General features: G+C 49.9%; 1 protein-coding gene across 17 annotated transcripts in view; it reads right to left on the bottom strand.

Moving 5' to 3' along the window:
• Nucleotides 1-25,009, bottom strand: part of KCNMA1 (potassium calcium-activated channel subfamily M alpha 1) — a 727,105-nt gene that overhangs the window by 495,646 nt on the left and 206,450 nt on the right. For 14 of the 17 annotated variants that reach the window (XM_078434448.2, XM_081790521.1, XM_078434449.2 and 11 more), the window contains exon 2: nucleotides 10,608-10,769. The exons of the other annotated variants lie outside the window; for them this stretch is intronic. In XM_078434448.2, the coding sequence (XP_078290574.1) occupies nucleotides 10,608-10,769 (162 nt within the window). The remainder of the gene's footprint in view (nucleotides 1-10,607; nucleotides 10,770-25,009) is intronic. 17 annotated transcript variants of the gene reach the window in all.

Below are 25,009 nucleotides of genomic sequence, written 5' to 3'. Positions count from 1 at the left end.
CTTCTCCCTCTTTCAATGAGTTGCTCTCTGTTTCCCATAGGACAGCCACTTCACCAAGAGCCAGAAGGAAGGAAGGAAGGAAGGAAGGAAGGAAGGAAGGAAGGAAGGAAGGAAGGAAGAAGGGAGGGAGGGAGGGAGGGAGGGAGGAAGGAAGGAAAGAAGAAGGAAAGAAAAAAGCTAAAAAGAGAAATGGGGAAAGGTCAAAATTCAGCCTCTTTGCTAAGGCAGGCTGGAAATAGTTCTAGGAAGCTGAGGCTTTCTGAACCCTTCAGAGGAATCCACTAGACCCCGGATTCTCCACAGGTGCAAGAAACCAGTATTACCAGTCCATTCACTTCTGGATTCACCCATGTGCAATGAACAACGAAGGCTCAGAGGTCTGCTTGCCCAGGGAGGAGGCACATACAGTTGACAGGTAAACTCTGGTGCCCGAGGGGAAGACCTGTGTCCCATCAGGCTTGGGAACTGGGAACCAAGCTTCCCTTCAGACAGGCCCCCAGCCTCCCAGCTTAGTCGTGATATTCCACATCAGCACCAGGCCAATTTTATGAACTAAAATTAACTGGATGAGCAAAGAGATGGGCCTGGGTGCACTTAATGGAGTTTTCGAGTGGCCTGATTCCTTAAGAAAGAAAGACAAGCAAATGTCCTGCCCTAGTTCCCTCACTACTCAAGTTCTAGAGGACATATTTTGCAATAAAATTTTAGGGCAAATGGTGGGTTTCTGTTGTTGTCATTCCCCTGATGTAGTTGTTTTTCTGAGGAAAGCCTCATTCTGGACCCACACCCTAAAAATGGGGCTTCTAGCGCACCAAATTGGGATGTGTGGGGCCTGTAGGCACGAGTCAGTCTGCGTCCTCCTAAACATAGCCTAGTAAACTAAACTTGGAAGCATCAGCTTGCGTGTGGTCCCGAGTGTGACTTTCCAAGCACGTGCCCCCAGCAACGACAACGGCTGGCGACTTTGTCATCAGCATCATCTCTATTTTGGGGCCTCCCTGCTGAACGAACTTCCGCACAGCTGACAGGGAGGCTCCAAGGAGAGTCTCAGTCCACTGGGGTATTTTTCTGGCAAATAGGGTCTGCTAAACCATTGGCATCCTCCAAAGGCCCTGGGAGAAGAGCCAAGTGAGAAAACTCTCCCAGCACAAGATGGTGGGCTCCAAATACAGACATTCCATTTCCGACAAAGCCTCCAGGGGGTGCCAGCTTTTACCGGTTGGGAAAGGAGAAGCTAGTTTAACATTAGTCATAGAAACACATTTGCTCAGGCCCCTTGGGTCCAGCACAGGATGTGTGATCGGGACCAGAAGTGTGGGGCTCCCAGGCTTGTCCAAGGACTGATGGAGAGGTCATGGGCTCTGATTTATGACCAAACTACTTCAAAAATCTTGCCACCCAGAGCATTGTAGCAAAATGCAGACATAACATTTGCACTTTCAACACTTTGGATGATTTCACTTTGCAAGCTTGCTAGAAGAACCAACATGTGTCCAGAGCCTTAAATAACGTCTGACACCTAGCAGATCCTCCAGGAATGTTTGAAGGAATGAATGAATAGCTCAAAGGAGATGCCTTGCACGTACAGCAGAATCTGTGTCCTCTCCTGGTGACAGCACACTTCCCTGCACCCTTTCAACAGATTCGTGGTCGCTGCCCGACAAAATGAATGTGGAAGACACCTCCCCACATACTGGGGCTGATGTGTTCTCTGAAACCAGCTCTGTGTCTGGCAGCCTCGCCTCACATCCAGGAAGGACCAGACATGGGGACCGCAGTGAGTGTACTTGACCCTCTTTTTACAAGACCCATGTGTCATCCTGCCAAGACATTTCCTATGGCACATACACCTATAATGTATGGCTCCCAGGGTGGGCCCAGCCTGCCCTCCAGACCCCAGCCAGCTCCCGGAGGCCACATGAAGTGAGAATTTCCTGGCCGACTTGACATTAGTGAGTCAGGCTGCCATGAGCTGGCTTCAGAAATGACAGGGCCTGAATTTGTGTGCATGAAGCAAACATCATCAGCTGGCTGGACCCAAACCAGGGCCTGCCTGGGATTCTCAGACCCCTTTCAAACGACCATGCCCAGAGCTGGTTCGGCATCCTGAGAGGACATCTGACTCTGGTGAGAGCCGAAGGCTGCTCCACGTCTGTGGCAGGAAAGGATTTATCCTCCACTCTCCAACCCCGTGTGTCTCCACACCAGCCCATTTCCTCCATGGTGTGTCACTGGGCTTACACAACAATGACCAAAACAATAATAGCTAATGCTTAGTAAGCACCCACCACATAATAGCCACTCTTCTAAACATCAAATATGCACTGATGCATCAAATTCTTACAACATTAAGAAGCAGGGACTATTATGACACCCACTGGACAGATAAGGAAACTGAGGCACCAAAATGGAAGCAACCAGCCCAGGGTAAAAGCCCTAGGGAGTGGCAGATCTGGGACTCAGTAGAATGGCCGCAGAGGCTGGGCTCCTACCACACACAACAGCCCTCAGCATCCTTTCCTGAGGATGCATGTCCCAGGAAGGGAGGAAAGCAGGAGGTGGAAATGCTGGGGATGCTGAGTGCTTTACATGTCCTCCTTGTTGGTTCCAATCAAATGAGAAAAAGACATAAAGAGCCAGATGGAGATCAAAAGAGAGTAGGAGCCCCAGGTCAGATAATGCTGGCTTAGCAAAGGGGCGGGGCTCCTGTCTCCCAGCCCAGACACAGAGGCTGAAACAGAAAGAGCAGAAGCAAGGGTGACTAGCAAGGGAAAGTCCTGCAGTGCCCTGCCTTGTTCACCAGACACCCACTTTGTGCTGCATTCAATCCCATGTGCTTGGGAACACCAATAGAGGTCGTGGACAGGACAGACGGATGAAGGGATACAGATGAGGGAATGGACAGATAATGCGGGAGGACTACATGGGTACCCACTCCCCCCAAGAAACTCCAGAAGAGAGAGGCAGTTGGGCAGAAGTGCTTCCCACCAGAGCCCAGAGGCCCCTGGGAGTCAGAGATAAACAGCCAGGACGAAGCAGGCTGCTCCTGGGCCAGAAGGCTCTTCCTCTTCCCAGAGCCGTCTGAGGATTCACTTCTGAAACTCTCCTTCATTTTCACAGGGGAGGCCAGAGGAGCCAACACACCAGCTAGTAAAATTAACAGCTGCTCCTTACAGAATGCGCTGGAGAGGCCGGCTCACGGATCACGTGGCCCGCAGACCAGCAGTGCATACGAGCAGCCAGTGTAGTGTGGCCGAGGCACCTGGCCTGCAGGCCAGAACTGGGGGTGTCCTCCACGGTAGGAACCGGACTCCGGGCTGCTGGGCAGGGCCTGGGGTGGGCTCGACTGCCGGGGATGCAGGTAGGTGGAGTTACAGGGAGTGACCCTGCCACAGAATTGCCAGACACGCCCCACTGACCTTGGGAAGGGGAAATCCATAAACTGAGCCAGCTGGGAACCTGCTGTAGAGCTTTGAGGCCCACCTGGCTCTGGCCTCCCTCTCCCCATCTCTACCACATCATTTGGTTTAGACTGTGAAATAAATGTCTCCCTGAGGGGCTAGATGGTACCCCTTATCCGTTGTGCTCTGAGGAACCATAGGGCAAGTCTCGCTGACTACTTGGAGACAGTCCTGGAGCAGAGGGGAACTTAATGATCTAGTTCAGGGACTGGCAAGCTTTTTCTGTACAGGGCCAGACAGTAACTATTTTAGGCTGGCGGGTATTTTGGACTCTGTGGATACTACTCAGTTCCGCCGTTGCAGCACGTTGCAAAAGCAGCCACAGACAATATGTAAATGAGTGAGCATGGCTGTGTCCCAATAAAGCTTTGTTTATGAACACTGAAATTTGAATTTCATATAATTCCACATGTCACAAAATATTCTTCTCTTGATTTTTTAAAACACCATTAAAAATGTAAAAACCATCCTTAGCTTGTGAGCCGTACAAAACAGGCAGTGAGCTAGATTTGGCCCATGGGTTATAGTTTGCCAATCCCTGGGCTATTTAAGTGTTTCCCAAAGTGCGTTCTTTATGATGCCTTACAGGTGTTTCATGAGGAAAGGGTTCCCTGGTGAAACAGGAAAGGGAAACGCTGGGCAAAGCAAAGTCTGCCTTCTTACTGCAGGACTTCTTTGAGCTTCACACGTTGCTATGCATTGACAATCTCACGAAGGGGAGAGCAATGAAGTCTGTCCAACTTCCAGGGAACCATTTTTATCCTAGAGCATCTCCTAGATCCAGTTTTCTGTAGAACCTAATTAAAGCAGTGAGGATGAAGTCCGACCAACTGTCACAAACGGCACCAAATGTGATCCTGCCTCTCTTTGAACATCTCCAGTGACAGGCAGCTCACCACCTATCATGAGTGCCTGTTGGATTCAGTGACTTCTGTGACTCACGTTTTCTCACCCAATGGTGCGGTGTCACCAGCAACAAATCTAGTGCAAGCCCGTGCATCTTTCAACAGGTGAAGACAACATTTCATGTTTAATGATATAAAGAAAGCACACCTTCCTTGACTTATTGATTCATATCCAAAATATAAACTCTTTGCACAGGATAAAATGAAGAGCCATTATTAAGTCCCGAAGAGGGACTGCCATGCATTTCCTTTAAAAGAAGCCTCACTTAGGGGAGTTTAAAAAAAAAAAAAACCTCAAACAAAATCCCAATTTACCTCCAAGTGTACAGACAGTGGGGTCTACCTATTTACTATGAGAACATTCTTACTAAGAATGCAGGTCCATGACACCTCAGGTCTTTCCGCCACATAGGACATTTGTAGGTGATAGAAAAATTTTATGCAGATTTGCTTAAAATGCAATAAAAAGGGGGAGGGGGCATGAGTGAGAGGAAGACAGAGATGGAAATGTGAGCTGTGCGTGAATTTGCCACCAGGCAGCCCTGCAACGGAAAAGGAGAGGATGCTGATGAGATGTGTCAGCAGCACTGTGAGTCACCTAAAGGGAGAAATGAAGGCAATAAATGTCACATATTCGATTAAGCGTATGCCAATGCGCACCCCCATTTTGTTCAACTAGTCCAATTTCATGTGCAAATGGCACTGCAGAGAACGTGTCTATTTAACTCTATTAAACCAATAGGATTATTTCTATTTGAAAGATGTAGTTGATACATATTTTCTTTTGGGCTCTAGGAGATAAAGATGGACGGCCCAGCCTACGTATATAATGTTAATGTAAAATGCACACACATGCGATGTTTGGGGGAAGATAAAGGAAAAGACTGGTGTTTTTCTTTCTCTTTCTTCAATAAATCATCCCAAAGACGGTAAAGCAAGTATAGCCTATCTTCTCAGTTCATGGATTCGATTTACATGTTTCCCAGAGGAATATTTAAATGTAGTGGCATGGGAAATAGGGGGAAAATAGCCAAACAGAGTGAATTCTAAGAGTTCTATCTTTGCTCAAGGAGCTGATGATTGTATGGGCAAAAGTAGTCTTTAAAGAGAAGCACAAAGCAGTGACCGTGTAAAGGGACTGAGGTCCGGTGCAGGCAACGTAGATACTACGGCTCACACCTAGAGATGAGGCCATGCTTGGCCATGATGCATAGTTTTTTCTTAGGGAGATAGCCTCTCTGAGATCAATGTAGAAATTAATATGAATATTCGGAAACAAGATGTTTAACAGAGGTGGGGTGAGTGTATGTGTGTGTCCACATTTAGCCATGGGTGTATCTGTGTGTCTGTAACTTTTCTCATTACAAATGGGTTCTCTGGGACTGTCACTCCTGTGCTGTATTACCTTAGAAAAGTCCTTCCTAAGGAAGTTCTTCCAATTTCTGCCTTTCAATTTCTTTATTTGTTAAATAAGCAATTGAATAGACCATGATCGGAAACCTGTGACTATGAAAAAGGATCTGGCCCACCGCCTGTTTTTGTAAAGTTTCATCGGAACACAGTCACACTCATGTATTGTCCATAGCTGCTTTCAAATTACAATGGCAGAGTTGAGTAGTTGTGACAGAGTCCCTATGGTCTGCAAAGCCTAAAATCTTTACTATCTGGCCCTTGACTGAACACCTTACCAACCCTGAAGTAGACTGTCTCTAATATTGATTTTTGCTAATGATTTTATAAAGTACAACCAAACAATAGAAAAGCCTACTCTGTTTCTTGCCCTCTTTACTTAAATGTACTGCCTTATTCTTAGAAAGATTTCATTTAGCTCACAAAACTGTAATGGAGTACATAGCCACATACATGTAAAGTCTGAATTGGAGAGAATAAGGAAATCAGGACAAAGGGGAAATGAGCAAAGAGACACAGACGTGAAGTCCAGGGGATGTGAACACATGGAATGTAAATCCTGAGATGCTGTGTGTTTTCAGTGGGCCACGAACGTGGCTCACAGCAGCCACTACAAGGAGAGGGCCATGATCCCTTTCCCAACTTCGTGTTCACTGAAGGTCCGCAGGAAGACCACAGCAATCCCCAGCACAGAGAACCACTTATCCCCGGAGTCTGTGCATACAAGGGAAAACATGACATGGAGTGAACAAAGTCCCAGCAACGCCCAAACAGCTAGGAGTTACCTCCATGGAATTTACTGCCCCTGAAATGCCCCTCAGTGTGGGCCAACCCCAAGTCCCAAAGTGGACTTTGTCACCAATTCTTCCAATATACTCCCCAGTTCTGAAATAAGCATGCATCCTTTTTATAGCCAGAAAATAATATTTTTAATTTTTAAAAAAAGATAAAGGAGAGGCACTTGGGTGGCTCAGTCGGTTAAGCGTCCAACTTTCGCTCAGGTCATGATCTCACAGTCGGTGAGTTTGAGCCCCACGTTGGGCTCTGTGCTGACAGCTCAGAGGCTGGAGCCTGCTTTGGATTCTGTGTCTCCCTCTCCCTCTGCCCCTCCCTTGCTTGCTCTCTGTCTCTGTCTCTCTCTCAAAAATAAACATTTAAAAAAATTTGAAAGATAAAGGAAGCAGTAACCCTTGCCAGCCGGGTGTCCACTTTGATGCAGAACCCCTCAGCCATGTGCTCCAAGACTCTGTCCAGTCTTGCTATTTTTATGAAGCTAAGCCTGACTACCACGGCAGGAGAACCAGGCAGGCTATTCCCAGCCCCAATGCTGAAGCTCCAGGTGTGAACCATAAAAAGCATTGGGGAGTGGTGACTATCATTTATTCTTATTCACACTGAGCTCAACAACTTTATATCTAGTCTATCGATACAAATAGTTCACCCCCTAGATCTCTGTTACTCATCCCCTATGCCCAGGGCCTGGAATAGTGTCTGGGGCAGGTCAGAAATAAGCACTCACTGAATGAATGGTGTGCTCGTCTGAGAGATCTCAGACAGCAGGTGAGTCAATAGATGTGCTGGGGTCGTCTGGAGAATCTTCCCCAACCTGGGCCTTACCCACAAATGCCTAGCTTTGAGACTCTCACCTGTGACAATGAGACAGGTAAGAAAGGGGCCCAGGTGTGGCAGCCAAGCTCCTGTGCCAGGTGTCAAAAAAAATTAAACATTAAATAGGGAAACTCTGAACAGCTGGGTGTCTAGTCTTGCTTTAATCCCATTGTTGCAAGGATAAACATTTGGACAGCTCAAGACAAACACAGCTTTGGGTTCGGAACAGACAGAGATGCTTTCTCGTGCACACTGAAACTTCTATGTGAAATCTGCTCCCTACTCAGAGCAGACACCCGCCTTCTCCTCAAGGAGAGGCCTGTTCCGAAGGCACCAAGACGCCTGCTCTCTTTGTGCAGCGGGACCAGGCCTGCTATGATGGAGCCAGAACAGCCCGGACAGGATTTTCTCCAAGGAGACCTTCAGAGGGCAGCTGGCATCAGGGGCAAAGAGGCGTAGGCAGACTGTGCTTGTCCATGCAAATGTTAAGAGAATCAGGCCAAACAGCCTCAGGATCTAACTGGCTCAGACAGTAATGTCAAAATGTCACAGCCAAAGCGACAGCTGACAGTGGCTTAGAAAAAGAAGAGGCATTATCTTTGCCTGGGAAGTAATGACACAGAAAGAGCACTAGACAGGGAGTCCAGAGGCCTGCAGGTACGAGCCTGGCTGTGTCACTCAAGGCTGCATGCTCTTCGGCGAGTTACTGCCCTTCCTATGCTTTAGGTTCCTCAACTGCAAACTGGAGACAAATTCATCGATAAGACCCACTTGCTTGCTTCCTTGTAATGAACCCCGACAACACAACAGCAAAATGGGAGAGACCGAACAAATACAACATGGCCCTTGCCCTTCAACCTGATCGTAATGCATAGCGCCTCACACAGTGCCTGGCTCACGGGAGGCTCTTGATAACGTTACCATGAGCGGTAGCATCAACATGGCTACTGGTGCCCTTGGCCTCTTAGTTCTGCTTCCCTAGCACCACCCACATCCACCCACCTGCCTGCACCGCGTGGTGCTCATTCAGGCCTGGCTGCGGCGGGTCCCCTGTGGTCATCTGCTCACGGCCTGTCCCAGCGGGGTAGCTCACTGTCCTGACGGATCCTAGCACGTCGCGCTCCCGCCTCACCAATCTGCTCCCTACTTTGTCTCCTTGTGTTTCTCTCGGCACAACCACCAGTCATGATGCCCCTCCCTCAAAATCTCCTTTTCCTACAAAATTCAGTCCGCATTCTTTGGCTGGGCATTTGAAGATCTGACAAGCTGCCACCAGCCCATCTTCCGGGTCTTCTATCCCCTCAGGTGCCTCCTTGTTCGCCGCCTGGGCCTCGCTCCCTCCATGCTCTGCGCCCTTTCTCTGCTGCCACTGTTCCCTCACTCTGGGATGACCCCCTCTACTGTGTAGACATTCATGATGCTAGCTCACAGTTCAATGCTCATCTCAAATGTTCTCTGTTTTATTATGTATTATTTAGGTATTCTCCGCTTCTGGCCCACTAAGTGGTCCCTTTCTTATTTTCAAGCTCAGGGATGCTTCCATCTCGGATATCTTCTCTGTCATCAAGCATGTGCTCAGTTCATCTTGAAATGGAAGTTTTAGCTCAAAGGCTCCACCCGGTGAAGTGCCACGAGGCTTTCTTGATGGCCCCTGTGTCCCCACACTCAGCGCCCCCTACGCACACCCACACAATGCTCGTACTCAGCATTTCTCCTCCACACATTCCTTCAATAACTTCCATCCACGGTGCAATGGAAGTAGATCATTCCTTGTTTTCCACAGGGCCGCAAAAAACACCTAGCCAAGTCATTCTGGTAACTCTCGGCTGATGCCGATGGAGAAAATTAGAGCTGTCGACAGTGGCCATGCAGAAGCGACAGGCGTCACATTTGTGCAACCAAATTGTCTGCTGTTCCTCACCCACCATCACCACCACAGGTAGAGCATGCACTGCCTGCATTTCTTTCCCCATGAATGCCCAGACCCAGAACTCACCCTCCGTCAGCTTCCCACACAGAATCCACTCATACACAAGCACGAAACAGCAATGGAGCCTTTGCTGAAGAAGACTGTGCAGGGAGGTGAGGAGGCTGGTAATGGAGCAGAGCCTGCGACAAGCGACCTACAATCTCACATTAGATGCTCCGTGCCACCCGGTCTCTCCTGGGTCCCACCGACCCGGGAGGTCCTCCTCCATGCAGCATCTGGCCTCGTCAGTTTCCCTCTCCTCCTCTCCAGAACCACAGCTTTAAACCTCTCCCATTTCTATGGTGCCAGCAATCAACATCAGCCACAGCTTCTGGACTTTCCAGAAAGCTCTGCTCCCAAAAGCTCCCTCAGTTAACAGAACCCTGTCCTCCTTGACGGCTGTTTGGCCACCACCTTTGTGATGCGAGCATGACATTCAGTGTCATAGTCCCTCCCTCAAACGGTTTGTGACATAGTCATCCCAAACATGATGTAGAGTTGTCCCCAAGAAGGATTCTGACGAATCCAGAAGTTTCTGGTGAAACTTCTACCATCTCCCCACATCTATCGCCACCTCCTCACCGAGCTCTCACCATGAAACACCTTGGGTGTGGCACCTATTTTCCAATGGCCCTGCCTTATCTTTGGTTCACCTATCTGTCAGGACATTCCCATTCATTCTTTGAGTCAAATTAGTCTTGACCAAGCCCCAGCTTCAGGCCCAGGAAGGGCAGCCCATACAAAACAGCTTCCAGAATTGTAATAAGAAATCATTTGGAATGCAACATCCTTCTCAGGGAAACTTCTGACCCGAGCAGACCCGACAGAGCCAATGGGCACGTGCTGAGAACTCTATGGATCCTGGCATTTATCATTTATGGGTTCTTTGTGGAATTTTGAGCACAAATTTCTTTGACTCCCTTCTCCTCTCCAGGATTATCAAGGTGTGTATGTGTGTGTGTATGTATGTGTGTGTGTACATGGTGTATGTGTGCATGAACACACCTACTCTGCTGGCAGAGGAAATGCCCTACATCCTCCCCAACATACCCCCTTCACCCCAGGTGCTGGCCCACTCTACAGATCCTCCCTCACACCTCTGGCTTACGTGCACAGAGAACCAGCCTCTACTCCATGACCCGCTGTTCACCCCCATTCCCCAATAATGGGTAGCTTAGAGAAGACTTGGGAAACATGGTAGGATCATACACCAGACAGCAGGCCTCCCTGAGAAGGAAGGTGTTGGGGACTCACCAGGACTCTGCCAGTCAGTGTCTGGGCAGATATCATCACCCCCGCCCAGTCCTTCACAGAGGTCATCCAGCCGACCTCGGCTGCCACTGCCTCCTCTTTTTCGTCCACTGGCTTGAGAGTGCCATCCGCCTGGCTCGAGCCATTGTTAATCTTCTGGGCCTCCTGGCAACAGAGAGAACAGGATTGAGAACAGGAACCAACTGGATTTAGTAAACACAACCTACCCAAAAGAATCAAAGTTGGAAAGGTCCTGGCTGACGTGGATGCCGGCTTGAAGGTACAAGGGGCGAGGAGGTGGGATAGACTATGGCTTTGGTTTTCTTCTTAATCTTTTTTAAAAGAATCTTTTCTTTATTTTCTTTTAAAATATCTTTGTGAAAGAAAGAAGAATGAAATTATTCTCTTTCCCCTTTAAAGAAACAACCACTAAGTTCAGTAGGGAGAGCATCCTGTCTAGGGTCATGGAGTGACTACAAGGAGGCGAGGTTGGCATGCCGCCCACCATTCATACCGTCCTCACAGGAGCACCCTGTCTTTCTGAAGGAAATCTCCATTTGCTCATCTCAATCCATATAGTTCAAAAGGAACTGAAGGCCCACGCTTGTCCCAGGAATGGAGACTCCATTCCATCCCTCAGGAAACAGAGATTGAGCCAGTGATGGTCACATGACCCATGCCAACCCAATACAATTCAAGCCTGGGACTTTTGCTGGAAAGAACAGGAAAGGCAACCCTTCCCTGAGAATGAAGCCACCACAGAGGAACCTAGGAGAAGTGATAGAATACTGGTGTCATCATTTGAACACCTGAATCCAGCTGTGTCTGAAATCCACATAAGACCTTTTTCAATAACTTTTTAAAATGTTTTATTTATTTCCGGGGCGCCTGGGTGGCTCAGTCGGTTGAGCGGCCGACTTTGGCTCAGGGCATGATCTCGCGGTCCGTGAGTTCGAGCCCCGCGTCGGGCTCTGTGCTGACCGCTCAGAGCCTGGAGCCTGTTTCAGATTCTGTGTCTCCCTCTCTCTGACCCTCCCCCGTTCATGCTCTGTCTCCCTCTGTCTCAAAAAATAAAATAAACATTAAAAAAAAAATTTTTTTTAAATGTTTTATTTATTTCCGAGAGAGCACAAGTGGGAGAAGGGCAGAGAGAGAGGGGGACAGAGGACCCAAAGCAGGCTCCTCACTGACAGCAGTGAGCCTGATGTGGAGCTCAAACTCACAAACCACGAGATCATGACCTAAGCCAAAGTCGGACGCTCAACTGACTGAGCCACCCAGGTGCCCGCAGACCTTTTTAATTACAAAAGAGAATAAATCTCCCTTCGTGGCTAAAAACATGCTTGAGGAAACAAGGCTGACCTCTTCAGATAACCGAGCCCCACATGGGGCCCTAAACTGCACACTTTTGTATACAATGTGCCTTTGCCTAAAACACTCTTCTCCCACAGAAGGTCACGGCTTACTCCCTCACTTCCCTCAAGTCTTTGCTCAAATACCACCTTTCAGTGAAATCTTCCCTGGCAACCCTTTGAAAATTCCAACCCTATGGGGCACCTGGTGGCTCAGTCTGTTAACCATCTAACTTCGGCTCAGGTCATGATCTCACAGCTGGTGGGTTTGAGCCCTGCATCAGGCTCTGTGCTGACAGCTCAGAGCCTAGAGCCTGCTTCAGATTCTCTCTCTCTCTCTGCCCCTCCGCCACTAGCACTCTGTCTCTCTCTCTCTCTCTCTCTCTATCTCTCTCCCTCTCCCTCTCTCCTTCAAAAGTAAATAAACATTAAAAAAAATTTTAATTCCCACCTTCCTTCCAACAGCACCACCTTTCGGTTTTATTTTTTTACTTACAGTCTGCCTCCCCTACCAAATGCTGTACATTGAGTGCCTAAAAGTATGCCTTGCATATAGGTGGCTCTATAAACATGAATGAATAAATACAAAGGGTTATAAGAGCCAGACCTTCAATGTGCTTAGGACTACCAAACAAAATACAGGACACCTAGAGAAATTTGAATTTCAGATAGACAACGTATTTTTTACATGGCACATGGTTATACTAAACACACTGGTTATATAAATTTTAAATTTAAATTTAAATGGGCCCCCCTGCTCAAATACCCACTGATATCATTTCTGCAGGTACAGATGTATAAAAAGATACCAGCAAATTATATTCACCATTTAAAACCTTTGAATTAATTTTCAAGAGGCGCCTGGGTGGCTCAGTTGGTTAAGCGTCTGACTCTTGATTTTGGCTCACGTTATGATCGATCTCACAGAACGTGAGTTTGAGCCTGAATCGGGCTCCATGCATTTGGGATTCTTTCTCCCTCTCTCTTCCTCTCTCTGCCCATCCCCACTGCCAGCTCTCTAAATAAATAAATAAATAAATAAATAAATAAATAAATAAACTTTTATAAAATTTAAAAACGGAATTAATCTTGAAGGCAAACAGACCCTGGGGACATTGTGAGTTGGAGCACAGGAGAGAAACCAAGGGAGAGGTGAAAACCTTTGTCTGCAGTGAGTGGGGATGGGGCGAGTGAAGAAAGGAGAGCTGAGAGGCATGGGATGACTCATCCTCTTGGGGACTTGCAGGCAGGCAGGAAGCTGCTCCTGACACAGGGTTCTCCCCTTCCGGCCTCCCGTGGCTCAGGGAAGCGGGAAGCCAGAAGAAGCATCAGCACCACTGGGTGCTCATGTTGCATTTCCAAGTATATTCGGCCCCAGGGAGCTAGAATCGTCTAAGAGGAGGCTGTGGTAAGGGAGTCACAGGGTAGGCACATTTGGGGCCACCTACTGACATCTGTGGAGTCTGCTGCCTGAGCCAATCTCAGTGGCCTGTTAGGACCCTATGTCTTGACTATGTGGAAATTCTGCACAAGTGGGTGTTCTGGAAATGACAATGGTCCCAACCCAGGGGCCCTCACTAAAAGCCTTAGCAACTGAAGGTGTAGTTTCAGCTCTCCTGCGCATGGGACCCCCCCGCCCCCCGTAAGATGGGGACAAGAGGGCCTGCCCCATAGATGCACACAACGCACTTTCAGTTCATTAGTCCTCCCGCCTCTCCTTGAGCCACGACACTCTAAAGCAGTGCTTCTCAAGTTCAAGTGGGCATCAGAACCACCTGGAGGCCTTGTTAAAACAGAGTACTGGGCCCCACGCCAGAACCTGCATTTCTAAAAAGTTCCCAGAGAACACTGATGCTGCCAGTCTGGCACCCCACTCTGGGAACCGCACTTGGAGAACCACTGTTCCTAATCGTGCCGGCACGGCTTAATCATCCCTGCCCTGATCTAAAATGGGACATGGATCTTTCCCAGCCTCCCCCTTCACCCAGGACAGAACCACCTGCTTCTTTCAGAACTGGAGAATGTGGGTGGACAAGGGAGAGGTCGGGACAGGGCAAAGCCCTCCAATCAGAGGCTCCTGCGTCTCCCTCTGAGCAGTGCCCCCCGACAATGTGTCAAAGCTGGTCCATGGCCACAGGCTGCTCCTCAGCCCTGGAGCCTCAGGGCCCACAGCCACCCCGCAGGCCTTCGGACCTTGGCGGAGAGAACCTGCGGGAAAAGGGCCGGCAGGCAGGGAGTCTTCCCCAGTCACAGTGGTTTCAACGCATCAATAATTGAGAGCGCAAGACGTATATTGCACATGATGCCCTTTGCCAGCCCTCTTAACTATTGTTTTACAAGGCATTCATTATTTTAATTACTTTATGATAGGCAAGGACAAACAGAGACTAAAGAAAGATAATGCCCTTGTTATTATTTGCTTACACTAGATGCTGTGGGCTTAATTACCACGTGTGGGAGGCAGGACTAGGGCAGTGGCAGGACAGCAAGGACGCTGCAGCTCTGCAAAGGCACTGCCAGCCGGCCAGGTTAGCCATGCTTGGCCTGGGGGAAAGGCCCCCGCCACCTCTGACCTTACTTTGGCCAAAGCATTCCTTGCTGGGAGCAGGTACAACCCCATGTTCTGGAGAAAAGAGGGTAGAGGCCCAGGGAGGAGGCTGTATCCTTGTGGAGACACACAGCAGGGAAGAAACGAGAAGGGACAGTGCCCAGTATCATAGTCACTGGCCACCATTTATCAAGCCAGAACTGGGTGCCAGCAACTAAAACTTTAGTGCTTTCCATATACGATTTGCTTAGGGCTTATAATAAATCCAACAGGCAGGTGAAATATCCCCATTTTACAGACAGGGTAACTGAGAGCAGGTATTTCTTAGCGGAAGACACAGAGCTTGAGAGGACTTGATCAACTCTGCCACTTACAAGCTGGCTACCATGGGCATGGTAACTGATGAACCTTGCCGCCTCCATATACAATGAGGACAGGCACACTGGCCCCATCCAGGTGGTGCCAAAGCTTACGTGAGACAGACAATACACAGCACGTGGTATGGTGCCAGGCAGTAACAGTTGCCCAGACAGCACCCACGGATGGGACTGGCCTCCAAGGATATTCAGCTAAAACGGCACCACTTCATTGATTGGTGGCCCTGAGAGGGACGCTAATAATCTACTAGGCGGGGACACTGACCCAGAGAGGAACCTTAACAAATAATTACAGAACGGAGGATAAACGCGTGTAGGTTCTAACAGCTATGACTATTCAATGAGGCAATGGGCCCCTGGGAAGGAAGGCAGCATGACTTCTGGAGGGGTTCCATCAGGAGTTGTGTGGCGTCCCCCCAGGGCAGCAGGGGCAGGGATTCCTACATAGAGTGAGCCCTGGACCAAGTGACCTCTTAGATTCTTAGATCCCTTCTGATTCTGAACTCCTTCAGATCAGCCTCCCATTGGAGATGAGGAGACTGAGGGCCAGAGGGAGGCTGCCGCTTGGGTCCCAGGACATCATTCTGTCTCCAATGTCCCCAGGACATTGCTGGTGTGGCGGGGGGTGGGGGGTGGGGGGCAGCCCTTTGTTCTGAATGGCAAAGTGGGCATCCATCAAACCTTCCACTTCCCACTGCAGAGAAGGACCCAGCTACCCTTCAGGGAAGACACCTGAGCGGGGTCGGGCAGGCTTCCCTGAGCATCAGGAGCAATCTGACCCTGATCCCCACTCATCCTGTGTGTGTGCACCCCTGGGTGTGTGTGTGTGTGTATGTGTGTGTGGGAGGGAGAGAGAGAGAGAGAGAGAGAGAGAGAGAGAGAGAGAGAGACACCACAAGTTACAGGCTCCAGCTACCCTTGCCTCAGACAGGACACCATAGATTTTCTGAAGAGACTGCGAGTGGGTAGGGCCTGCGGGCATGTCCTGAAAGCTACAGATCCAGCAACAGCCAACCCCTTGAGAAAGGAGTTCAGTCTTGCTTTGGAGGCCACTCTTCCCTCCAGCCCTGCCTTCTGTCTCCACCAGAGTCTTACGTAAAACAAGCCACGCTACCTCCTGCAGACAGCACAGGACAACATCTAATCTCAGTGCCCAGCCCGGAGGACGAAGAGGGCTAGCGGGCAAGAGTGCAGGTACAGGGGTCTGGGGGTACACTGGAGAGCACAGTGGCCGGCAGTCCCCTCCTCCCGCCTGCTCACACAGGCAGCCTCTCACGGGTCTCACACCTCCTGTGTCACCTGTGGCCAAGGGCCTGACTGGACCACAGGCCCCTGGTGCTCACTATACAGAGCACATATCTGCTGGATATTTAGGCATTGCTTCTGAATCATACGATCAAAGACGGAAACCTGAGAAGGGACCTCGGCAATCCCTTCGGATGCCAACCCCGCTCACTATACAGATGGGAACACAGGGGTGGGGGGTGGCGGGAGAGGAAGCCACATGCCCGGTCCCACCTAGCCCAGCCAAAAGTGAAGCCCCAGCGGCTCTGTGGCTCTCATGCTTGTTGCCTCCTGGACAAGATGATTCTTCCTCCCAAGTGTAGCCTAAAGGAACCAGCCACTCCCTAGCACACCCCTCTGATGCACCAGCCTGCAGCTTGGCGTTCGGGTGTTCCTAGCACTGGCAGAAACGACTGGTCCAGGCTTTGAGTCAGGGGCCATGGTAGGAAGCAACCTTTCTTGTCTTCAAAGGGCCTGGCTTTCCCCAGCAATGGGGGCAGCCCTGGCCCCTCACTGGAGAGCAAGCTTGTTCTAATCCCAGGACCCCACAGCCCCCAGTCCTCAAATCTAGGTCCCCTCTGTGTCTCTCCTCCTTCCTGAATTGGACCCAGTATACTGCAAACTTTGGGTTTGTGGTGTGGTAGGAAGAGCTCCGAGGATCAAAATACTCAAATCCAAGTCCGGTTTTTCCGGATGGCCTTGGACAAGTCAGTCCATTTCTAAGAGCCTCTTCTGTAAACAGCAATGAGCGCTGCCTTGCAATCTGATAAGGTGGAGCATAGCACTTTCTGAAAGCACCGAGTGGGATGGGCGATGGTGGCATCACTGTTCTCTGCTCCTGGGCAGGAAGCAATGCTGCTCTGGAGAAAGGGGTTCCACACCCCAAAGCCAGGCCTCACAGAGCCCATGGCTCAGCTGTCAGATCCCCACCCAGATGCATCTTGCAGGTCAGGGCCCCCATTATCTCCCTGAGCCCCAACAGGATGTTGCAATTGCCAGGTCCTGCCAGGTGGCCCACTGTGCTGGCCACACCCTCCTGTGAGACACATCACACCTGCTCCCACCTGGCCGGGCTCACTCACCCCAGGTACACTCGTACACACACCTGTCAGGCGGAGCCAGGTCAGGCCACCCTGGGCACCACACCTGCTGTGTGACTACAGAAGGGATGGGGGTCAGCTGCTGGGAGGAATCCAGAGTTCCCTTCCGGCTCCTGCTGGGACTGCCCCCAGTAGGCCCACGTCTGTCTCGAGTTTGATTTCATCTGGGTTCTTTGGACACAGGCTCCTCATCCCAGATCTGGGAAGTTGCTTAAACGGTGATCATCTGGTAGGAAAACTACTCTTAAAAATGTAAGTCAGATTATGTTGCGGCTGTGCCGACACCCTCCTGTGGCTCCTCGTCCCACTTGGGAGGATAAGTCACAGCCTAACACAGTCCAACGCACCCAATCTGTCCGCGCCTCCCACCACCCTCCTAGTCTCCCACTCACTCACTCACTCCAGCCCAGTCAGCCTCCTTGTGCTTCCAGAATGTTCCAGGCTGCTCCCCCCGGCCTAGATAGCCCCTTGGCTGCTTCCCTCGCCATTCTCAGGTCATTGTCACCTTATTACTGAGAGGTAATTACTGAAAATGACACCCTTCCCACCCTGACCACCCCCACCCTTGCTCTATTCCTCCTCAGAGCGTTTATACACTATCTGCTAGCCTGCCGACTTCGATCGTCCCTTATGGTCTATAAGCTCCACAAGGGAAACACTTCACATTTCTTTTGTCCACTGCCCTGTCCTCAACGGTGGAGCATTGTGAGCTCTGAGTAAGCACCTGCTCCATGTGGGTGAGAGACGGGAGCCAAGGGTTCAGGAAGGAAGGGAAGAGGGAGGGAAGAAGGACAGCTGCAGCAAATGGGAAGTCGGCTCCAGGCCCGCATAGCATCTGGAACGGGTGGTATTACTAACGAGGGGTAACGACACTAACACGGGCCACTGCCGCTGAGCGCCACTGCAGTAACTCTATGGCGCAGGCAGGAATGCACTGGCAGCAGAGGAGGGGATGAGTGGCTGGCCCAGGAAGACACAGTCAGAATTGTAACCCAGCTGTCTGACACCACAAAGAGGCGAGTACCTGTCCTGACGTCCTTCCAGGGACAGCGTGAGGAGTGAAGGGGATGATGTGTGCAGAAGGGTTATGGACTACTGCAAAGTGCCCATGAAGGGTTTATTACCATTCTGAGCACTCGATTCACCCCACTTCCGGGTACCACGGGTACCGCAGAGACCCTTCTTCAAGGTCCCCATGCCTTGAGAGGGTGATGAAATCAAGGACAGAGAAACATGGTTCCTTTCTTGGCCAAGAACCAGCTTGGAGACATAAATCACCCTTCACAGAGCAATGCATCCAACTGGAAATGAACATGGCCAGCTGACAGGCCGTGAAGCCTTCCTCCTAAGCACTAAAGTGTCCTATGCAGATGTGGCTGAAGATGGAGATAAAGCTTCCCAGGTGCTTCTGCATCCTTGGAGGGCCTCAGCGGGCAAATCCTCAAGGAGTCCTGCAGGGCCTGAGGCACCTCTGGGGTGTGACAGGGAATCGGGGGACACTGCAGGGACGGGAGCCAGCCCCATCCCTCGAAGTCCCATAGCTGCACCCCCTGCCCAGAGTCTTGAGCCACAGGCTATTTCCTGGATGTTCAACTTCCACAGGGCTGTGGGGGAAGAAAGGATCCAGAAACCTCTGTCTGTCCTCTCTCTGGGTCTCACTCTGAGTCCCACTCTTCTTCACGTTTCCCCGGTCATCATCAGAAACCCATTTCCGGGAGCCTATACTGAAGGATTCTGCTCCTGAACTATCCCTTTCATCCACCTGGAACCCCAACCCTCACCCCGTCTCCAGTGGCAGCTCCCCACCTCTCCTGCACCCTCTTGTCCTCAAAACTGACCCAGCAGCCCTGCATGCAGCTGCCCTCAGCTGAGCACAAGAGTCTTTCTCTCTCACTAGAGGAATGGTGGCAGGGGAAGAGCTCTGGGCTGCAAGTTAGGAAGCTGGCATTCTAGCCCCAGCTTTTCCAGGAATAGGCTGTGTGGCCTTGGCCAGTCATCCAACCTCTCTGAGCAGAGCCCTCAAATGAGAAATGAGAGGGAGCAATAAGCCCATAGTTTTCTGTTCGTTGGGGCCCAGCATCGCATAACCTGTGAGACGCCTTAGAAGGTTAGCAAAGGAGGGTAGAGTAGGCAAGGCTACGGCCCCCGTGAAAATCCAAGCATCTCTGCATTGAGCCATGCTAGACTGGGTCTGAATGAAGTGGTTTTCTGTGGGGGAAAAAAAAAAGTTTGAAATCCACTGAGTCAAAATCCATAGGCCCATTTTTGCTTTTAAAAAATGCTTTATTTGTGGCGATGATTATGACATTCTGGGGCACAGTTTGGCCTAAGACCCAGAAATGCTTGAACTTTAGTATCTGTAAACCCACGGGGCTAGCGGTACCTCCATGCAGGCTACTGGCTCCTCTGCCTCAGGCCTAAACATGGGGGAACGGTCCTCCAGACACCCCTGCTTGTTCCAAACAGGCCCACAGGAAATCCCTCCAGCAGCCTCCTTTACATCCTGGGTGTGTGGCCCAGCAAGGGATTCTCTCAGGTACTGATAATCCTATGTATTAGGGATTAGGCCGATTACCTAAAGCAGCTCAGGCAAATAAAGCATAATGTGGGCACCACCAGCTGGGATTTTCATGGTGAGAGCTCTGCAGAGAAAGGAAAAGGAGGAGTGCACTGCTCTGCAGCACAGAGAGGGGGTAGCCCCGACACGTAGGGGTGGGGGCAACAGGGCAGCAGAGGATCTGGGCCCCACCTGGAGCTGGTGTGAGGAGGCAGCGAGACTGGTGTCTACCCTGGAGAAGTTCCTATTATCACACTCCTTCCTTGCAGCTCAGAGCGTCCCCGCACCTCACAGCCTCCCCATCCATCCCCCGGGAGCCCACAGGGGCAGGAGGACCCACACGCATGCCAGATGAGCCTACCCAGCAGCTATTACACTTGCTAACAACAGGCTACACCTCTAGGGAAGGCATACAGTGCCCACAGACGCAGGTCACAGGAGCTTAAAAAGAAGGCTGGACAAAGCCAAGTGCTCTGAGATGTCAGAAAACCATCCGAGTTTACTGGGTCTCTCTGCTGGTCATAAGACACTTGTTCATCACAGGCATTTTTAGCTACTGCTACCCGGGTGCACTGTCCAGTTTCTCACTCCTAGGAGTCCCCTGGGCTGTGTGTGAATAACTGCTCCTCATAGGTCTTTGTGGGAGAAAAAGGTGACAGAAGAAAAAGGCTAGGTGACCTTTAACAAGGCACTTACCATCTTTGTGCCTCAGGTTTCTTTGTCTCGAATTCAAAGGGGCTGTGTAAACACTCCCCGAGGCTCTGTCTTCTTGCAAACCGCCTGACCTTGAGGTCTGGATTGTCAGCCCCTCCCTTGCATGAGTCCCTGAATATGAAGTGCTGGGGGAGCCTGGGGCCCTTGCTGGCTCCTGTCAGGAGGACACTGTAATGCTCGCCAGTCTCCCAGGCACTGGGGGGGCTCAGCTGGCCCTCAGGAAGTCCTTGGTTCCCTCCTGCATCTACAGGCCATGTTCTCTACTGACGGTTTTACACCATCTTATTTAACCCTCACAATACGCCTGCAAGGTAGGAATGTCATAAGACTTAGAGAGGTTGAGTAATTTCCAAGATCACTCATCTCCTAAGTGGCAGCATGGAAATTTAAATCCAGTTCACTCTAAGACTAAAAGCCATGTTTTTCCTCTACTCCTTGTTGCCTCAGGATAGGCAAAATGTACAAAGAGATGGGATCTCCTCCTAAAATGCTGTTTATTACTACTACTGAAACTATCATCTTACACCCGGTGGCTTCTAACTAACAAAATTTTGTAGCTGAGACATCTAAATCTGGTCATGCCATATACGGATAGGGAGTTGGAGAAATGGCCCAGAGAAGGGGGTTCCAACCTGGGAACAGAAGGACCCATTAGACATAATGTCCCATGGTGTGATATGTTCTCAAATGGCCACACTAGCTGCTTAAAAATCAATAAGTCGACCCCTAACTTTATATCTCAGCCACTACACCATACATGCAGACTAACGATCTCCTTCTCCTTCAATTAGCTTAACAAAATGACAACATATGTGATAGCCCAGAGTTCACTACTGGGACCTCAGAGACTTGGAATTGTGTTAGCAGAGACCCCAGCTCTGATACCTCAGCCAGACTGACCCAGGCTGGGCCCAAGTCAGTGCATGCACCTGCAAAGACATGGCCACCGAACTTCTGGTCTGCAAGGCAGAATGGGAGAATGGCTCATTCACCATCCAGACAAGAAAATTGTCACAGGGGCCCAGTCGGAAGACAAAAATGACACGTGTTTTAGTTGAGGAATAATTTGTAATCACACCCGGAAAGTCTGAGGCAGGGCTAGAAGTTCAGAAGGGTTAATAATAAAGGTAATTTTCTGAAGGTAGTGTCTTGGTTAACCCTATTAACATGATTGCAGGTTAGACACTATTATCCCCATTTTGAAAATGAGAAACTGAGGGGCACCTGGGTGGCTCAGTCAGTTAAGCGTCTGACTTCGGCTCAGGTCATGATCTCATGGTTTGTGGGTTCGAGCCCCACGTCAGGCCCTTTGCTGACAGTTCAGAGCCTGGAGCCTGCTTGGGATTCTGTGCCTCCCTCTCTGCCTCTCCCCCGCTCATGTTCTGTCTCTCTGTCTCTCAAAAATAAATAGATGTTAAAAAAAAAAAGAAGAAGAAGAAAGAAAATGAGAAACTGAGGCACTGAAGCTCTCTGAAGGTCTGAGGTTAGCACAACAACCTTAGAAATCCCAGTGAGGACCATGAGCTCAATATAAATCCTTTTTTTTTTTTTTTTGTAGGAAGAATCTTGCATTTTATAGGAAGGCAATCTAGCATGACTTCTTGCTTCAAGGAGAGTACTCAAACCCTTCAAAAAAACTTTTTTTTAATGAAATGAATCTCAGGGTTACAGAGGTCAAGGTTGCAAGCAACTTCATAACTTGTGCAGTCTGATTCCTTCTCTTCAGAAAGGAAGTGTCTAGGGTCATGGAAGGAGGAGGGCCTTTTCAAGGAAACACAGCCTATTCAAAATTGTTTTTTAATGTGTATTTATTTTTGAGAGAGACAGAGTGCCAGTGAGCGAGGGGCAGAGGGAGAGGGAGACACAGAATCCGAAGCAGGCTCTAGGCTCTGAGCTGTCAGCACAGGGCCCGACGTGGGGCTCAAACCCATGAACCATGAGATCATGACCTGAGCCGAAGTCGGATGCTTAACTGACTGAGCCACCCAGGCACCCCCAAAGCCTGCTCATATAAGAGACTATGTAGAACCCCATGTGGCTGAGAGAGGGCATGAGAAGTGTGGGAAGCACGAGTGTTGTTGTCTGAGAGCCAGAGTCTGACTCCAGCCTTCCCCTCTTACCACTGTGCAACCTGGAACCTCATCCTAGCCTCAGTTTCCTCATTGGAAAAACAGGCTTACAAATACCTGCCACAAGAGAACACATGTAAGGATCAGCCATCAAAATAAATGCTAAACAGTTGGTGAGGGCTCAGTAAACAGCAGCTATTATTATTAGCTAAGTGCCCAACGACCTGTTCAAGGTCCCACAGCTAATAGAGCTGATCAGAATGTGAATCCATATTTTCTAAACCGCAAACCTCATTCCTGTTCACTTCACCAAAGTGGAGGCCAAATCCACTTTCTAGTCAAGACAGACGCGATGCATAACTAAGACCCACAGGAAATCCCAAATGCTCATTTTCATAAAAGAAGGCAGAAATCTCCACATCACAGTCAAGTTAACTTTTATGACTAAGGTTAATTGGGGAGGGGGAGGGGAAGACAAGTGAATCAAAACACGGATATGGACATGGTTGGGGAAAAAATGAATGCTTCCCAAAGACAAGGAGTTTAGATGTTGGAGGGACCGGTTCACCTGGTCAGTGAGGTCATGGATTCTTCCTGTCTCTCACCTTCACCTGGCTTCTGAAAAGCAGCCGGAGACCATTTGGAATGTCCCCACTTCCACAAAGGAGGTACTGAGAGGGAAACAGTAGAGGGTTGAGAGGGGAGAAGGAAGGGAGCCCATTGCCACCTGTGGATCTGGCTGTATGGGGTCTCACTCTCCACAGCAAAGGATGCTGGGAAGTTGGCTCATAGGCCCTCTGGTTCCAAGGTCCCACATGTTGGGCCCATGACTGTGCTGCTCCAGGAGGGAGTTTGAAAATAAAAAGCAACAGCACAATGTAATGATGTATGTCAGTGAAAGACAGCCAACATTCTTCTCCAGGGAAGAAGTGTCCTTTTCTTTGACATTATGTCATCACTCCTTTGTTGGGTATTAATATGCCCTTTTAATGAAATGACAATGATGGTAGAGCTGGCATTTGACAGTTTCTTTTTTATGTCCCTGCTTCTCAAAATAAAAACCTGGCAACCCTGTGATATATTCTCTATGTTTTTAAGTTTAATTGAGTATCCCATGGAAAGTCTAGGAACCACTCACCTACTCCTGATTCTACAGATGGGAAGTTAAGGCCCAGAGAGGCCCTGCTCATAATGGCCACGGTCCCCTACATGGAGCTTAGGGTGTGTCCGTCACGACCATCAGGGACAGCCTCAGGGCCAGGAAAGGTAGGGCCCAAGGGAGAGAGACAATGTCCCTCAGCTCAGCCGGTGCCGGTTGGTCACGAGAGCAGGAAGAGAAGGGAATGCGTTCGTTTTCAGGGCTCAGGGCCATACTGAAGGGTCCTGAACTACTTCTGAAGGCTTCACTACGACTATAGGAAGAAGTGCACAAAACTACCAGTGCAGCCGTAGCCAGGGCCCCACGCCACCATTCAGGGGCCAAGTGGGGAGAAGAAGTTTACCAGCAGACTGCAGGTGGGAGGAACTGCTTGGGGCTGAACATTGTTCTCCAAGTCAACAGACAGAAGCAACATGAGGTGACAAAGTGAACTAACTTGTGAACACTCCAAGGGACGGTCCAATGTCCCGAATGGGACAGACCACCTCCATCCCCTTGGCTTGACCCCCTTTTCCTCCTCACGCCTGCCGCTACCTAACATCGTGCACGGGTGGGCTCGCTCTCTATCAGCCTCCACGACAGCATGAGCTCCTAGAGGCCCGGGTGTTGGCTCAACTTGTTCACACATCCTCAGAGCCCGGGACCTGCCTAGCACACAGAGGGGACTTAATGATGTGCTGAAAGAATTATTGGACAAATTCTGGTTTTGGTTTTGTTGTGTTTTGTTTTCCCTCTGTTCACATTTTCTGGAATCTCAAAATCCTCCCCCGTCTCCACTGCCTGCTGCACAGAACTTGAGGGGTTTGAGTTATCCCTCAAGGCCTGCTCTTCAGGCTTGTCTGCTGCCCTTCCTGCTGTTCACTGAGCTTGCTTTCTCACTGGATTTCTCTGAGAGGACTTGGTCCTCCTTAGTGCCAATCTCCGTGCTAGCTGTTCCTACTCCTGGGACACCTAGTCCATTGCTCTCCAGTCAGTTTCATCCCTGTCAATCAAATCCAGGGGCCCAGTGAAGTCCTCTACCTGCCTACAACCCCCACAGCTCCCCCTGTCCCAATTGCAAGGCTCACTATCCATTCCTCTCACTTGTCACTGGACAGACACAGGCTGGGAGCCATAGTTGTCTTTTTATCCATGTATGTCCCATTGCCCCCATTAGCCTGAAAGCAACTTGAAGTCAAGGCCGAGTGTTAGGCATACAGCAAGCGATTAATAGGTATGTAATGATTGAGTAAATTAAAATGCTGC

Source organism: Panthera onca, chromosome D2, assembly GCF_046562875.1.
Source record: "Panthera onca isolate mPanOnc1 chromosome D2, mPanOnc1 haplotype 2, whole genome shotgun sequence".
Classification (NCBI taxonomy): Eukaryota; Metazoa; Chordata; class Mammalia; order Carnivora; family Felidae; genus Panthera; species Panthera onca.
The sequence above is the reverse complement of the archived record's forward strand: the minus strand, read 5'-3'. Positions and strand labels throughout refer to the sequence as shown.